Source organism: Phoenix dactylifera, chromosome 3 (assembly GCF_051530095.1).
Source record: "Phoenix dactylifera cultivar Ajwa chromosome 3, Ajwa_hap1_PhDact_Kaust_v1.1, whole genome shotgun sequence".
In the NCBI taxonomy this organism is placed as follows: Eukaryota; Viridiplantae; Streptophyta; class Magnoliopsida; order Arecales; family Arecaceae; genus Phoenix; species Phoenix dactylifera.
In genome coordinates, this window is record NC_143192.1 from 41490181 (window position 1) to 41508185 (window position 18005).

Below are 18005 nucleotides of genomic sequence, written 5' to 3' on the forward strand. Positions count from 1 at the left end.
AGCTGGTTTTCCTCGGCTCGTGCCGGCTTGGACCCGACTCAGCTCGGCTCGGCCCGGCCCGGCTCCGCCGTATCCCAGATGGACACGGTGTAATTATTGGGTGCACCAGGACGGATTTATCTGATAAAAGGACCCTCATTTCGCCCACAAAAGAACCCACGGCGGAGAACTGTCTGGGGCCCGCAAACGCTGTAGGCTCGCGGAGATCTTGGCAATCTAGCTCGAAAGAATTAAAACCAATGTCATGGACGAAGACGAAGCCAATTTGACTTGCCATAAAATGTTAACCCGAAAGTCGCGCAAGACCTGACATGCCTATAACAAAAACAAAATATATTCGACTCTTGACGCGCCTCTTGCCTTGATGTATGGTTTTGTGACTCTTCGTTGGAGCCCATTTGTAATCTAATTGACGTGAGACGGATTCTAGGGATCAGGTGCATGAAGTTTTTATTTTGTTTTGACTTGTTGACAAACTATTTCTTTTCAATTATTCTCATTGTATGTGTTCTTATTGTTTTCTCCTTCTCACTTTCAAGATTTTCCATCAAATAAATGTTACTTGAGCGTGGCAGGTTTTATTATGCTGTATGAATTCATGTCACGTTAAAAATATAAATAATGCACATAGCATGTATTTTTTAATATATTTTTTAAGATTAAAATTTAAATGAACAAATCTTACAAGAAGCATTATTGGTGGTACCGAAAAAAAATGCTATAACATACACAAATAATTTCCAATTTTATTGTATAAAGATGAAAGACTTTTGTGCTATGCAAGTCTACAATGAATGCATTGACCATCATCAAACAGTGGGATGAAGCATTGATATATTAATATATGATACAATATTTATAAGGAAATATGTATTTATCTAGAAGAAGGTTTGCTTATTTACTTGAATGGAACGTACTAATTATTATCACATGTTGCAATGAATATTTCATTTACTAATGCTTGCAATTTATCATGTATACTTGTCATAAATGATAAATTTAATACTCATAAGTCAATATATACATTGCATACATGTTCATGCGTTCAAAGATATGATTTGCTTATATTGCCTAAATAAAAATGTGATATTTTTCATCTCTTGACATATTGGAACTTCGTATGCCAACATATATAATGCATCATTTTTACGTCCTAATACTATATAAAGTGGAAATATTTTGCAACTTTTAAAGAAAATTATTTGGATTATGATAAATTGAGTATGCAGCGGATTTTTTCTTTTTTTATGAAGGTGGAAATGTGGGGGAGCAGCTGGGGCTTTTGTCCTCTGATGTCTTTCTATATAATAATTTTTTTGGAAAAAGGTGCAATGCACAAAAAGAAAGTTAGATTAAAATAATGCCTCTCCCCTCCCGCCCCCTTGTTAGTTATCTATCCAGAGATTGTGATTGCTATATATGGCACCCTAAATCTATTCACTTCTTAGTTTCTACATTATATTTAATTAGATCTCTTTATTGAACAGTGTTTATCCTTATAACCATGGATATTCTTCCTATCTTAAGTTTGTTATATTTAAAATCCTCATTAATCTTCCAACTTAATCTTTTTTCCCCAAACTACTAAAACTCTAATCTTGAAAACTCGTATATATCGGTTTGCCAACCGATGACCCTTCACTCAAAATGATTATCTTTTAAATATTATTAGTGTTAAGTTGAATTTAATTTTTGAAAATTTAGAACTCAATTAACTTGCATATAGTAGAATCTTTAACAAATATGTGCATTTGCACTTGTATTATGTAACTAGTGCACTGAAAAGATATATTACTTGCTTGTCAAGAACTCACTGTGCGTCTGCATCTCTCTCTCTCTCTCTCTCTCTCTCTCTCTCTCTCTCTCTCTCTCTCTATATATATATATATATATATATATATAAAGATGATTTGTTCTTAGTACTAACTTGAAAAGAAAAAACATTGTCAAAGTAATCGATTAATTGCTATCTTATTATTGTAAACTTATTTTAATCAACATTTACCCAAACATATCTTACAAGAAAATCTTATAAACACTACTAGTTACTTGGACATGCTCTATATGGGGTTTTAGTATAAATAACTAGGGCTCAATAACTATTATAATGGGAAAGCAAATATAGTTTAGTAAAATGATTTAAAAGTAAAATTTAACTCTAATAGTCACTACCTTTGGAGTTTGTGTTATATATGATATTTTATACTAAAAATAAGTAATAAATCTTAACAACATTGTATTAGAATGGATTTCAAGGGTAGAGCAATGAGCATAATAAATAATGCAAACAAAACTTGTAATTTTAAACCAAATTTTGATATATTTGCACATACATACATATTAGAAATTTATCCAGCACAAATTTTCTAAAACATGACTTAGAGAATATTTTAAATATTAAAATTTATTTAACTATTTTATCTTATTATGGAATTTTTTAACTCTAGATTCTCAAAGTATATTTTAATTTTTTATTTATTTTAATTAATCATCCTTGATGTGGAATATAATAAGAGGTTAAATGGCAATGTATCAATATTGTAACATGTGTTAATCTAGACACACCACATGCATACATACATACATATATACATATATATATACGTACATATATACATACTCATATGTGTGTGTATGCTTGTGCATGTATATATGTGTGTGTGTAATGAATAGATGGCTTGAGCTCGTTAAAGAGGAGGTAAACAACTGAGCAGTTACCAAATATATTTTTAAAAAATCTTAAATCTGCATTCACCAATTATCTTCTCAATGTTATTTAAGGGATTTTAGAGACTTGACGATTTATCATTCCTGGATTAAAAAAATAGATACACATCAAGTAACATGCAAATTGATTTATCCATGTTGATAGCAATGTGTAAAAAAATAAAGGCTCTCATGAATTTTAATCATAAAAATAGTTTTATTAACAATATCAAGATAAATCTTACTCATTAATTCTTTTTTAGTAACAATTAATTGAACAATATATATCTTATTTTTCCAACCTATATCAAAATACTTGCTCTTAACACTTCATTTTTTTTTAACAACCTAAATGCACACACGCCCCCCCCCCCCCCCCCCACACACACACACACACATATATATGTATACATATATGATGTATAATTATATGACAAACACATAAGAAAAATGGTCAGAAAAAATATAAGAAATCAATTAAAAAATAATTGATATTTTTAAATCCAGATCTCTCCATTAATATCACCAACGACAAGCACTTAAATATTTAGTATCAATTATACCTACATTGTTGCTAGCATATGATATTTTTAAATCCAGATCTCTCCATATTCTTATTCTTATTGTGAAAGTTGGAATGGCTATCAAATTAGATATAAAAAAATATTTAAATTGTGTACCCATAGTGTGAGAGCCGGTCCATTGACCGCCTCGCATAAGGATTGGGCTTAGGAGTTGCACGTGAGTCGAGAAGAAAGAGAACTCCTACCTTGAATCCATCTCCTTCTCCGACTCTGCCGGACAGAAAAAATTTTGGTTGCGATTTCTTTTTTCGAACCTTCGATTTCATTTATAAAAGAGATCCCCATGTCCCTCTCTAGCAACCCACGTTGAGGATTTTTGAATCGAGCCATAGATCTCTAAATTTTTCGTAGAGGATCTCTTGAAGTTTCACCATTTTTCCAGCCGTGAGAGCTCGTCTTCAACGAGGGATAGTTATCAAACCTTCTTCTCTTCCTTTTAACCATTTTTAGCCATCATTTTTTTCTTGAATTCGGCCTGCGAGTCGCCGGATTGATAGTGAACAGGGCCTTCCTTGTTTTTCTTGTCTTTCCCTTTCTTCCGTGTTGCCGTCAGTTGTCGGCCACCATAGGTGTTGTTGCCATGATCATTATCGGAGGCAGGACCTTGGGTAGGTGTTTGCCCCCACTATTGATCGTCGATTTGAGCTTTCCTTGTTTCGACCTCTTTCCTATGTTTTTCTTTCTCTTGTTCTTTCCATCCAGCCAATTGTCGCCGCTAGTCACCGACCATAATTGATAGCATGGGGTTGTCGTCGCTGCCGTTGTCACTAGGGGTCGCCATCGTGGGAGGGTGGCCAGCTGTAGAGCCCAGTTCCCTTCCTCACTTTTGAGAAGAGAACTGTAGGTTCTCTCTTGCTTCCTCCCTCTTTCTCCTCTCTTTCTCCCTCTTCACTCTTTTTCTCTCCACTCTCTAATCTTTCTATCTCTATATATTTTGATGGACCAATGGTGGGTCTAGATACTTTGTGAATTCATGTAGACCCTAGGAGGGGCCCCAGACCAGCATTGTGTGACCAAAAATTCTAGGCCAACATTGCGCAACTAGGGGGTATTGCAAACCAGGGAGTCTCGGGTCGGTGTTATGAGGCCCTAGGAGGGTTCTGGGTCGGTGTTATGCAGCCCTAGAAAAATTCAAGGTCAGTGTTATGCAGCCCTAGGAGAGGGTTTAGGCTAACCTTATTATGATCATCTACCATAATCTATAGATGGTTATAATTATTCTGATAATGAAACCTGACTCTCTAGGTGAGCAATCATTTGGGCTAGGTGTTAAGTAGACCACTTTGCCCCTGAGTTCGTAGATCGAGAAGAGGATCGGTGTACCCAGTTTTTGAGTTTGTCATCAATAGAAGTAAGAATCCCTCAACATAATCATCTACATGATTATGGAAGTTTTATATATAAATGTATCGTGCATGATTATGGATATTTTATACATATTGCTATGTGTATTATGTGTTGATGTGATGTTATATGAATTATGATGTTACTTAATCTAACTTTGTATGAAATTTATTAGTTGGTGAATTATTATAGAAATCATGTAGACTATAAATAAATTGAGACTTTGGTATAATTATAAGATGGGGTATGTACGGCACCTGGATTGGTTGGCCATGCAAGAAATATGGTGCATGTGCTGGGTCAATCTTGGGTTGGGGTGTAGCATTGTGTGTTTGGCCTACCACAGGCTCGAGCATGGCTATAATTAGTCCAATGCCAAAAAATTAATTCCAGATAACGAACTAAAATTAAATCATAATTATGGCATAATTAAATTAATTTTTTATAAGAGTGGGAAAAAGAGGAGCATCTGAATTAGTTGTCCATGTGTGAAATATGGTCTGTTAGTCGTGATCTAAGTTGTGATATTGTGATTGCCGGCGATGGGCAGAAGCATAATATGTGTTTGGCCCACCACGGGCTAGATCATGGTCGTGACTAGTCCAATACTGAAATCAAATTAAGAAAATAAATTATGTTTAATTAAAAGTTTGCATAACTGTGAGATCGAGAACAAGAGGGGCAATTGGACTAGCTGGCACGTATGAAACGTGGTATATGTAGTATTGGCTGTGGACTGAGATGTGATATTGTGGTTGCTGACTTGCTGGTTATAGGCAAAAATATGGTATGTTTTGGCCTGCCATGGGCTGGAGTATAGGTAGGACTAATTTAGTATCAGAACAATAATATTGTCAGAATTTGAACTGTGTTAATCGATTAATGATAAGTAACCTCACTGATTTACTATTGAATAGAATTGCTGATTTGGATGATATGTGATGGGTATACACATAACTATAATGATATATGTCATCTATCTAAAGACTTCCTAATATGATGATAGATATATGATTGTGTTGCTATGTGGTTAAAACTTGATGTGTATGCTAGCATGGCTTATATGGGTGTTTATATATATACACTGGATCTATTAAGCAATATTCAATTATTAGATTATTGATATACAAATCTGACTACTTTTTGTCGGCTTTATATTCGCTAAAAAATGTTCTCCATATTCATGCGGGCGTGCACGTATGGAGGATTCTTAATAGGTTGTAAAGCTTACACCACCTTTTTCTTCGAGTTGCAGAATGCTTAGTACTTGGCGATGATTGGGATCATGGGTGAAAGGATGAATAGATAAACCATCAGTGAAGCCGATCGGATGATTAAATTTTGTCATTGTACATGTTTGTTGTTTGTTACAAATTAAGAGGTCATTATTGTTTACAGATATTGAGGTTGTAACGAATTGTCCGGCCTTGCATATTCTCTAGGGTCTTGTCTTAGTGAGTATGCGGCCATGTCATGTGGCCGAGCCGGGTGATGGATTGAGGGTGTGACACATAGTGCCATACAATTAATATATGTCCAACAAAAACACATACCACTATGTAAGTTTTTCATGAACCTATTACATGCATATAAATATTCATATTCTTACAAATATTGAACCGCTAGTTATTTTTTTTTAAAAAAATTATAATCATAAAATTTTATTTTCTTAGAAATACTATATTTAAAATATATAAATATTTTTGAATGCTTCTAAAAATTTATGTGTTTAAGTGGCATGATGGAAATTTTTTGGAAAAATATACAGAAATTTTGAACTTTTATGATACTTTGTGAAGAATGACTTATATTTATTAGACATATTTCGTAATGAGATTCCAGTATTGGATTCATTAGCTTTTAGTTTCACAAGATCGATATGGCTTAATCATTTATCTTTGACCATTTATATATAGGCGATGGGGTCAAGTTTCCATAAATGTATTACTACAATGAAAAATCATGCAGTTTGCTATATAAATAAATCACATAATATATAAAAAGTTATCCGATAAATATAAGAGTACGTTAGTCTATAATTAATATTTAGAATTTATCTTGATCAATGATAAATAATAAAATTTCAATCTATCACAATATATGCAGTTATAAATCCTAAAGAACTAAGTAGAAGTATTCTTGTCATGTATGCACATTAATACTAACAACTTTATTTTAATAAATAGTACATGTTTTCTAATTTATGGTAAATCTTATTTTTTGGTAAATTATTTTAAAATAGCAATGCATACATGTCCACTATTGTTATGAATATTTTTCATTACTTATGATATCAATAAGAGATTTTAGCTATGTAAGCATTTTTTTATAATATTTTCTTTACCATGACATTTTTTTATTTACTTTGAATATTCTTACCTAACTTTCTTTTGAAAATTTTAAGCATTTTAAATATGTTTTTATGTTACTTGAGAGATTTAGTTCTAGCTATAAAATAAAAAATTCATATGCTAATATCAATGACATGTAAATGAATAATTACTTCAATATTCTAATAAAGTTGGTGTTTTATTATATCCAAATTATTTAGGGTTTGTTTGGCATTGCTTTTATTCTTTTTTTTTAAAAAAAAAAAACATAGAGACCAAGACAAGAAACAATTTGGTGCATTTATTTTTATTTTTTATATATTATTTTTAGAAAAATAAATATGAGAATTTCTTACTTATTTTTAAAAGAAAAAAATATATTTTTTACTGTCATCGGCTACACCGCCATTGCCTTCATTACTACCAATGCTATTGCTCCATCACCGCCACCACCACTATAGCACTCCCTTCTGTTACCAATATCACCATTGTTGTTGTCTCTGATAATACCACCACCACTATAGCAGCTATTATCACCATCTTTGCCACACCACTACTGCCTCTGTCACTACCAACACTATAGACACAACCTCATCCTCCAACACCAGCACTATTATTGCTACCTTTATTGCCACCAATCTATTTAAGACCTTGACACAAGAAGACTTAATGGATCCAATCTATTTAAAATATAAGCTAAGCCCGATCAATGAAGGTTCTACTTCCCTTCCAATCAAATTTGATCTAACTTGACTCCGAGATATAAATGGATTGGAATGTGATGATCAACTCTCTAATCTAAATCGACCTGACATTAGTGAGCATATGTGTGCCATGATGTGCACATGCAAATAGTGGGTCAATTGGATGGTGAGAGACAAAACTAATGAAGAGGGGCTTCTTATTTTTAAAATTAAAATATTCAAGCACAGTCCTCTTTCCCATAAGGAATCATAACTACAATAATGCAAACGCTTAGATGCCAACTCCACCGAGCGTTCGACTCCAGTTTCCTATTCTTTCCTTTCGAAGGGAAGCATGCTTTTTTTTCAAAAAAAAAAAAAAACACACACACAAAAATTTCTCTCCTTCTCATAGAAAAACTCCTGATTTTGCGTGTACTCTCCCTTTTCGTATAGGATTCTCTCTCCTTTTTTTAACGAAAAATAACTCCCTTGGGCTTTTCTTTAATTAAAACAATCCCTGGGCTTTCTCTCATGTGCTATATCTAAACAAATGACGGGCGTAGCTCGAGCAAAGGTCTAGTAATTAGTTGTATTGCCTGGTCATATCACCACCTTAGCCTCCATTAACCAAGTTCTTATTAGTAAAGCCCAATAGAAAATTCAGAGTCTTAGGATAAAAATAGCATGAGCCCATGGTACTGCTCTTGCCAAAATCCAAAGCCTGATACATGCAACAAACAAGAAGATGGGTTATGGGTGAGGAACTTTGACCATGATACTACTAATGTCGCATCTTTTTTGCAACACACCATTAGGTACCTTGTGTGCCCCAAGGACACATGTTCACAACTACAGTTGGCTTGCTTCTTTTTTTTTTTTTATGGGCAAAATATGGAGCAAATTGCTGCTGCATTAATATATAATAGTAGCAATTACGGCACCATTAGTACCGGGACCAACCCTAAGGAAAATAAAATTACAAATCTACGGCAACATAGAAAACTATAGTTTCCAACCTGAAGAATATAACAAAACATGATTACTTTACAAAAAAAACTATAGTCATGCTTGGAAAAGAATATATTAGCACAGTGGAGTGGTAGCCTAACAGCAGAAGAGTCTAGGCTATGAGGACCCGTATGGGCGTGTGTTTAATTCCAAATCCGTTATTCGCCGAGGAGATTTTGAATACTTATACAAGATTAAAGAATCCAAATAATACCTTCCGACTAAACATTTTGGGTGAGATCCTGAGTTGTTACAAATGGTATCAGAGCGGACCCGGCCTACAACCTGTGTGGATTGGGGACACTGCAGCACGGATTCATTAGGGCTGACCACGAGCCAATCATAGTGCTTCTGATTAGATTTATATAGATTTGAATCTTTAGCGTGACGAAGACATTAAGGATTAAACAGAGGAAGTACATGAGGGCATGTATTTAGTCTCATATCGATTATTCGTTGGGTAGATCTTGGATATTTATATAAAATCAAAGAACCCAAATAATACCTTCTGGCTAGCTAATTAATTTTGAAGAAAAATAGATGATGGGTTGACTTGCTGCTTCTAGATTAATCTAGACTAATGAAATAACTCGACGGGCGGAAACCATGACTTGGTGATAGTAGTTGACGTCAGTAGGGACAAAAATGTAGAGAAGGACTGGGGGATGGACATTGATAAGTTTCCATTAGGAACTATACATGGTTGAATAGCTATGACAAATGAGATGGTCCACACACGGAAATGGCAAAAATAAAGAGGGCAGTGGCGGGGATGGGAGGCTAGGAATTAATTTGGAAGAATTGGTATTGCGCATGTGCAAGGCACATGACCTGGAAAAGACCAAAACTTCAAAGAAAAACAAAAAGCATGGTAAGTCGTCGCATGAAAATATTAAATGAGCGAAGTTGGAACTAGTCCAACTACGGTGGAGTCGAAACTAGGATTTCAAAGGAGCTTTCACCAAAATTTCTTCTGCAAGAGAGGAGGGAGTAGGTTCCCAGAAAGCATCATAGCAGTGGTCAATTATATTTATTTAATACATTTGATTATTACTCCTCTTGCAATAGGACTATGGAGGCGGGCTGTAGTCAAAAGAAAAAGATATTGGGAACAACATTTTTGGTTTTTAATTGAGTAAATAACTGATCTAGATCACAACTCACTAATAATTGCAACAGTTGCAAGGAAGAAGTAAAACAAGAAAAGGAAGGGCAAGGGAAAGAAAGAAGAGAGAATAAAAGCGAACACAGCCAGTGCTAAAAAATCTAAGAAACAAATATGACAACCTTTGGATGATTTTGATAACCACGTTCTTTCTCAGAGAAGATTTTGATGAGGCCTTAGCCTGTCTCTGGGGCTTGATGCTTTTCATGCATTAAAACCAAGCATCGATAGCTCCATCACCATGATCCCAGATGTCTCCTACGATTACAAACATGTTTGTAGAGCGAGCACCTTGAGGCAGAAGGGGTTTGGCTCGTATGCTCGGATCTGCATCAGGATCCATGTAAAGCACAGGCCACATTGGTGCAATGAGCATCGGACCTGACTCTTTTTTTGTTAAGGCTTCGGACTAAGCTTTAGTTGGATGGAGTTCAATGGTTCCCATGAGATTTCAATGGTTTCATCCATCTGGTGCTCGACAATGATGATTTGTTGTGATGCAATTAGAGCCATCCGCTGGTCATCTAATCCAATATCCAACACAATCCGATCCTGTTCCTTTTTCTTTTCATTTGTCTTGCTGCGGCCCATTCTAGGTGGACGGGGTCAGGGACTGTGCATGGGCCCTTGGACCGCGCTCGGCTGCTCTCGGCATCAGCACGCGATGCGATGGAAGCGAACCCGGTTTCCATGGACCGGATTTCTTCCCCGGCCATCCTGACCGGATATCCGAAAATCCCAGGCCGTCAAAGGGTGTCAAAAGGAAGGAATCTGGTGTCCGTCTGGAAAGAGCGGAAGCGATGGAAACGAAGAAACCCTAAAAGACGAATCCTTGGAGAGAGGATATGGAGGGGAATATCCGATGGTAATCATCGCCTCCCAACTCTTTTCTTACTTTCCTTTCTCGAAACCATCTACATCTCTTCGGATACTATGAGAATACTTGCATGAGCATGAATCAGCATAGTTGCTAGGAAAACAAAAAACACACCTGGTGCTGCTCCCAAGAAGGTCAAGTTATGAGACAAATCATAATTTTTTAAGATGATGATTATATATGAGATGACTCTATCGGGCAAAAAAATGATATGGAGAAGTGTCTGCACTGAGAACAATTTGATGGAGTGTCTGTTATATATTAGCTTAAAAATGTTGGACTCTTGTAGTCATGTGTCATATCTTTGTTTGTTTTTTTGTTATGAATGTAAGATACCACCGTTTAATCGAAAATGGAAGATAACACGGACGGCAAATTCTCTGATAAGTATCATTGTCTAGTCATCTTAGTCTGGTAGTAGGCGTATCTTGATGTATTGATATATTGATAGCTCGGCAATTTTATATTGTACAAAGGTGCACAAAATTTAGACTCGGGGAACTTGAATAATTGGTACTCATGTCATGCCAAGTATCTACTGTCTAGGAAACAGTAATCGTGAAAGGAACTTAGGTCCCTAAACTAGTATCAATTGTTTACAAGATGGATGGTGCTTCATTGGCCTCCCTCTCTTAGATGATTCTAAATGATGGAAAATTCTAAATGATGGATCTAACTTAGGTCCCTAAACTAGAATGTAATAAGGGTAGGGCCTCTTGGGAACATTTGTCGGATTATTTAGTCCGATTTCTTATTAATCTTTCGGCAAGATTAGGAAAGATTATGTTTTTGCAACATTTCAAATTAAATTATTGTTCTACATCTTTTGCTGATTGGCTCAGGATGATTGTTTACAATAATGTTCTGACTTCCATAGGTCCAAAGATTATGTTTTTGATAATTATCAAAATGTTAGGGCAATGTTCCCACCAAATGGGAACAGATAACAATGTTATTCTCTTTAAACCCTTTTTTCCCATCAATTTTGACTGGAGCCTCTTTCTCTTCTCCTCAGCAAAATTACAATTCACAATCTTTCTATAGTTTAGACAACTCATAAGCTTATTTGCACCAACGCATTTTTCCTATTACTAGAGTTGATTTGAGCCCATCTTGCTGTTTTCTTTTATTATAATTTCTTAATAATGCTTGATCGATGTACAACTATTAGTTTCAGTTATTTTTATATTAAGAAAGATATAATATGTGAAATTGTTTTGCATAATTAATAAAAGTTATCTTTCTCATCTTTTAATGTTGAAGCTGGGTGCGTACATCTCTCTCTCTCTCTCTCTCTCTCTCGAAAAACAAGGCGTTAAGTAACTGGATTTTTACAGCGGATACTCAAACTTCCAGCTGTGACTGAAACTCGGTTTCTTTCAATGAGTTGATCAGGGCATTTTTTCTCTTTAGATACTCTATGAATTTCTTACGCATTCCTTGTTAAATACCATGATATTATTTACTTTTGACACATGATGGGCTTGTGATATTTGTTATGGTGCAATGATGGGCCTGATGCTTGATGATGCCTATGCAAAGGTAAAAAACTGCCACTCATGGAGAAGTAAAAGCTGAAAGAGCTATCATACCGATTCTGCAGGTCCCACATGAGAATTTTGCTACTTCACTGGGACTCAATGATGCTTCTTGGCTCATTGATGATATGCAACAAAGAAGAAAAGACCAACTCAGGGACTCTCCTGTGAGGTACCCTAACTTTATCAGAAAAATGCATGTCAAGTTTCTTATCTTTTAAGAATTAACATGATGCATTTACCATTTCTTGACTATGTTGATTGATGTCTCACTTTCAGTGTGTAATATGGGCATCCTTTTTTGTAGCTAATGGGAGCTTTAGATTGTGCCTTTTGAGCTTGCACACTACCGTTCAATGAGTCTGAATTGAGGCTTGCTTCTAGCATTCGCTTGCTGGTTTCCCTTGTAGGAAGGGAGGAATTTGATAAAATGAAGCATCAAGGATAGAAGATGAACCTTTTGGTTCTCAATCTTTTTGTCAACATTAGCTTTCCATCTCCTAACGGAGTAGACTGGATGTCCCCGAAACATGGTTAAAAAATGTTAACCTATGGGCCTAATAACCCTGGTACCAGAGAGATTGTTTGATCACTGACCAGCTGACGAAGCGGCCAACATGAACTCATTACTGTAGGACTATGGTTACTTGGAGGTAACTTTTCGTTATATCCGAAAGATCTCATTAGAAGTGTGTCCAACGTCGGAAAAGGTGTCTGTTTCAGCCCAGACGAAGGAAGTGCGTTACCTCCTTGGTATATTGCGTTGGCTTGTGAAGTACGGGTCTGAACTGGACTGCAAAGAGATACTTTGAGCTATGAATTCGTTATCTGGCTTGGGAAGGGGTAATTTCTATCCTTTATCTGAAGAGGGGAAACCTCTTGTATGTAGGAGCAACTTTTCAGCTGGACGTCTCCAATTTTAGTATGTACCAACCAAGTCCTCGGTTGGGATGGTTCCAGTTTGCAGTTTTGGAGTTAAACCATTTGTAATATCTTCCCACCTATCTGTAATTGATCACTATGTATATTGACCACTTAACCTTTTTAAGTAGTTTGATGCTTTAAATACATGATAATTTCTAGATGCGCGTTACATGAATTGCAGCAAACTTTGTGTATCCGGAGAACATCTGGGCACCATTTGTTATATATTCTTCAAAGGTAGCAATGCCCACTGATTCCACGCTCCTCCACGACAATCTGAGCGATGGTATGGCTACCGACGTGTAACTGTGGAAGCTTATTTGCCTTGATGTTGTAGCATGTGATGGGCCATGGTTGAGGTACGCATGGCATGGGGAATTTACACAGCGAAGTCCAATCATGCATGGGCCCTTCAGCATGATGCCTCATGAATACATACACATATATTTTATTTTTTCTTTTTATCTTTTTCTCATTAAGAAGGCAGAGATGCCGCTGTTGTGCCACAATAGGGGCTTGCTATTATTGCCCTTTCCCTATAACGCGACCGGGAGGGCGTTAGCAACAGCGATACCGTCGAAAGCCTACAGGGCCTAAATAACTCTTAACCCTGCTCCCAGTACCACTGATTCGTTTGGTTCTTGCTCATCCCTCTCCAAAATTTCAAGCATCTGAATGGTTGAAACGTAGGTTGAGAAGAACCAAATGAAACAATGGGATGTTTAAACAATAAAATGATGTCGAAATGTTAAATAGGTACCCTGGAGAAGGAAGTATCAAAATTACAATCTATGGTTTTCTTCTGCAATAATACCACCAGCTGGGGTCTGGAAGGATCATTAGCAATGTTGGTAAGGCAAATTATGGAAGCATATTTGGATAATTTTCTAGCTCTAAGCATGCCTGAGGCAAGAGGTTGTTGTATGTTTAAGAGGTTGTGGTACCCAAACTGATTCAACATGACAAAGTTAGCATCACTAATTTAACACTGCTATCTGATATGGTGACCAGGGAAAAAGGAAGCCTTTTTTTTTAATTTAATCCTAAAGCTAAAACTATATTGGCCCTTCAAAGCTCCATTCTGTTACCCTTTTTTGGTAAATCATTCACACCTTCTCAGGAAATATTAAACATCCTGAGGAATATTGTTGCTGCTAAATTCTGAACCGAGGTTGAAGTGCTGTTCGGCTTGCTCCGAGGTCGGTGAGAACCGAAGTGGATGAGGCTGGATGAGACTGAGGTGAGAAAGAACTTGTTGCCTTTGGAACCAACCTATAAGAAGTCTACTTGCTAAAAAAATTTCGGCAGGAGACTTTCCGATGCCCAAGTCAGAATAATAATATCAATGTAGAAAGGAGAAAATTTATGGAGAGAAGACTGCAAATAAGGTTCCTTGAGGATCTCGAGACCATCTTTTTATATAGAGTCATATACTGATCTATTATCTGATTTGGTGCAATATATTTTAACTGTCTGGTAATGATTGGCTATACGTTAACAACGTGGTAATCATCCTGTGTGAATAGCATACGGTGGCAATTACGCTGCTTATGTATTGACCGCAGTATCACCATAACCGATGGTATTTATTAGTATGAGCAGACTGATACTTTAGTTTTCGTCGGAGTTGTCTATCTCAGTTAATGCTGAGAACAAGAATGTCGGTCTAATCCAAGATTATCCATATTTTTCCAAACAAATAAGGAATTAGCTTTTTGGCTGTCAAATCTACTGTTTGCCGGGCAGCACGCGTTCCTGTCGCACCACCTCTCCATTAAAACTAGACACTTGTGTTGGTGGACACATCCACGTGCTCTTAAAAACTTTGTTTCATTAAAAAACGTTATTTTGAAAGAAGTATTTATGGAATCGTGTAATGCTAATGTTTATTTACCCAGTTGAGGTTAGTTTGCTGGTTCTCTTGATAAAAATAATAACGGCCAGCAGGGCCCTCTTACATGGAAGACCGAACAGCATTAACCATTCTCGTCCGTCGATACAAAGCTCATCAATACATTTACAGACCGATAAAAATAATAAAAAATTTCACTATAAAAAAATTTAAAATAATAAAGTATAAAACTAACTCACAAACTCTAATTCTAATACATTGAATATCTAAAACATTCAATTATTTTTTTCTTAAAATTAAAAAAAATATACATAACAGAGTAAATTGATTTAGGCTCGCAGTAATATTTCTATAATAATCATGTCCTATGTCAATAGGGATTTGAACTAATATTCTAAATCAATCTTTTAGAATTGGTGTGGATTCACCTTTCTAGAACCCATAAATTAAATATATATTAAACATATGAATATAAATTTTTTCATCTAATTAGTATTTATATTTGTATCTATATTTATTAAATAAAATAAATATAAATATAAATAGACTAGCATCGCATTCGTATCCAATCGAACTCGGTTTCAGTCCTATTATTTCTCATTTAGTTCATTGACCACGTCGCTTAGATATAAAGCTTTGTATGGAAGCGAATGATTTCCTCTATCAATGAGCGTATCGTAAATGCATGCCCCTCCTCCCTGCGTCCTCCTCCTAACTCTAATCTCTCAATCTATATAATCTGTGTCCCTCAATCCCAACGATTCCCCTTGTCATCGTCGTCTTCTTCTCCTCCTGGTGGTTCTTTAATGATTCCATGCCCCTACCGTGGCCTCTTGACGTCGTCAGGCCGACCGACACAGCATAACATTGGATAAGACAAGATACGGAGCAAATCTCCGCGTCTCCTAATTTCCCCCCGCGATCCGTATGCGCTTCTTCCCCTAAAAAAAAACAAGAAAATAGAAACCCAAAAAGACACAGGGAGGGTGGAGATTAGAAATAGCGAGAGGAGGAGTGGAGGAGGCGAGAGGAGCAAGAGCTATGAAAGCCGGAGGAGGAGTGAAGGATTGCTCCGATGGATATGACCCCCACCACCAACAATAAAGCCCCTCTCATATGGGGCATCCTCGCCACCAGCGGCAAGCCTTCCAAACGTCCCATGTTCATCCCCCGGTTCATGATCTGCCTCCTCGTCTTCATCTCTTCCATCTACTTCATCTACACTATCAACCTCCTCCTCTCCTCTTCCCTTTTTCACCGCCAACTCCCCTGCTCCACTGCCACCTCCTCCTCCGCCGTCGCCGACCCGGTCCTCCACCTTTCCTCCTCTAATATCTCCGTCCGTCCTCCCCAAACGGCCACCACCATCACCAGGGCCGCGGCGCCCACGGGGCTCCAGCACATTGTGTTCGGGATCGCGGCGTCCGCCAGCCTCTGGGACCGGCGCAAGGATTACATCAAGCTCTGGTGGCGACCCCGCCAGATGCGGGGTTTCGTCTGGCTCGACATGCCGGTGAAGGAGTTCGACAACTCCGCAGCCGCCGCCGGGCTCCCCGCCCTCAAGCTCTCCGGCGACACCGCCCGCTTCCCCTACACCCACCGGAAGGGCAGCCGCTCCGCCATCCGCATCTCCCGCATCGTCTCCGAGACCTACCGCCTCGGCCTCGAGAACGTCCGGTGGTTCGTCATGGGCGACGACGACACCGTCTTCGTCCCCGACAACCTCGTCCGCGTCCTCTCCCAGTTCGACCACCGCCAGCCCTACTACATCGGTTCCATCTCCGAGAGTCACCTCCAGAACATCTACTTCTCCTACGCCATGGCCTACGGCGGCGGGGGGTTCGCCATCAGCCGCCCCCTCGCCGCCGCCCTCGCCCGCATGCAGGACCGCTGCCTCCACCGCTACCCGGCCCTCTACGGCAGCGACGAACGCATCCAGGCCTGCATGGCCGAGCTGGGCTTCCCCCTCACCCGCCACCCGGGCTTCCACCAGTACGACGTCTACGGCGACCTCCTGGGTCTCCTCGCGGCCCACCCCGTGGTCCCGCTCGTCTCCCTTCACCACCTCGACGTCGTCCAGCCCGTCTTCCCCGGCATTTCCTCCCGCGCCGCCGCGGTCCGCCGCCTTTTCGACGGGCCAATCCGGCTCGACTCCGCGGCCATCTTCCAGCAGTCCGTCTGCTACGAAGCCGACCACCTCTGGACGGTCTCCGTCTCGTGGGGCTTCGTCGTGCAGCTGGTGCGGGGAGTGATGTCGCCCCGGGAGATGGAGACGCCCGCGCGGACCTTCCTCAACTGGTACCGCCGCGCCGACTACACGGCCTACCCCTTCAATACCCGGCCCGTGGCTCGCAATCCCTGTCAGAGGCCTTTCGTCTACTACCTCTCCTCCGCCCGCTACGACGCTCCCCGCCGCACCACCGTCACCGTGTACGAGCGCCACCGCGAGGTCCACCCGGCGTGCCGCTGGAAGATGGACGACCCCTCCGCCTTCGTCGACCGCATCGTCGTCTACAAGAAGCCCGACCCCTCGCTCTGGGACAGGGTAATTAGTATATATTATAGAATAACTTCGGTGTTTGGCTCAGCTTGGTTAAGTACATATTATGGTTAATAGTGTTTGATGAAATGCTTGTTGCCCTTGTTGTTTGTGAAATGGACAGTCGCCGAGGAGGAATTGCTGCAGGGTGATGTCGTCGCCGAGGGATGGGAAGAAGGGAAATAAGACGATGACAATTGATGTGCGCGTTTGCCGGGAAGGCGAGATTAGTGAGATCTAGCTACCTCCCATTTCTTTGTTTGTGATTCTTGGCCTGGGATTGGGGAGGGCAAAGGGCATTGAATCATGACCGCGACTCGGCTCAGACCTCTACAAAGAAACTAGATGAAAAGGAGAGGCAGAGAGATTCGCCATGTATTATTTATGTTTTTTGGCTGTAGGGTTCAGCTCGCTATTTATTATTTTATATGTATTCTATATTTCTATTTCTA

At 38.7% G+C, this 18005-nt stretch overlaps 1 protein-coding gene and 1 long non-coding RNA gene across 3 annotated transcripts; both read left to right on the plus strand.

The window, feature by feature from the left end:
* Positions 1 to 10538: 10538 nt before the first annotated feature.
* On the plus strand, positions 10539 to 12994 carry LOC120104415 (uncharacterized). Of its 2 annotated transcripts, none has more exons than XR_015976366.2 (3): positions 10539 to 10688; positions 12243 to 12410; positions 12546 to 12994. It is a non-coding gene; the product is annotated as an uncharacterized LOC120104415 (long non-coding RNA). The 2 variants fall into 2 exon arrangements; XR_016399899.1 differs by having other exon boundaries at positions 10544 to 10688; positions 12304 to 12410.
* Positions 12995 to 15788: 2794 nt separating this feature from the next.
* Positions 15789 to 18005, plus strand: LOC103702744 (uncharacterized). The gene is made up of 2 exons (XM_039123509.3): positions 15789 to 17559; positions 17678 to 18005. The coding sequence occupies exons 1-2, from the start codon at positions 16090 to 16092 to the stop codon at positions 17792 to 17794; spliced, it is 1587 nt and encodes a 528-aa protein (XP_038979437.3). The 5' UTR covers positions 15789 to 16089; the 3' UTR covers positions 17795 to 18005.

Excerpts from the sequence above, each read along its gene's own strand:
- LOC103702744 (XM_039123509.3), top strand. The coding sequence starts at position 16,090 with ATGGATATGACCCCCACCACCAACAATAAAGCCCCTCTCATATGGGGC. Across the intron at positions 17,560-17,677 it reads ACCCCTCGCTCTGGGACAGG|TCGCCGAGGAGGAATTGCTG; the intron begins GTAATTAGTATA and ends TGAAATGGACAG.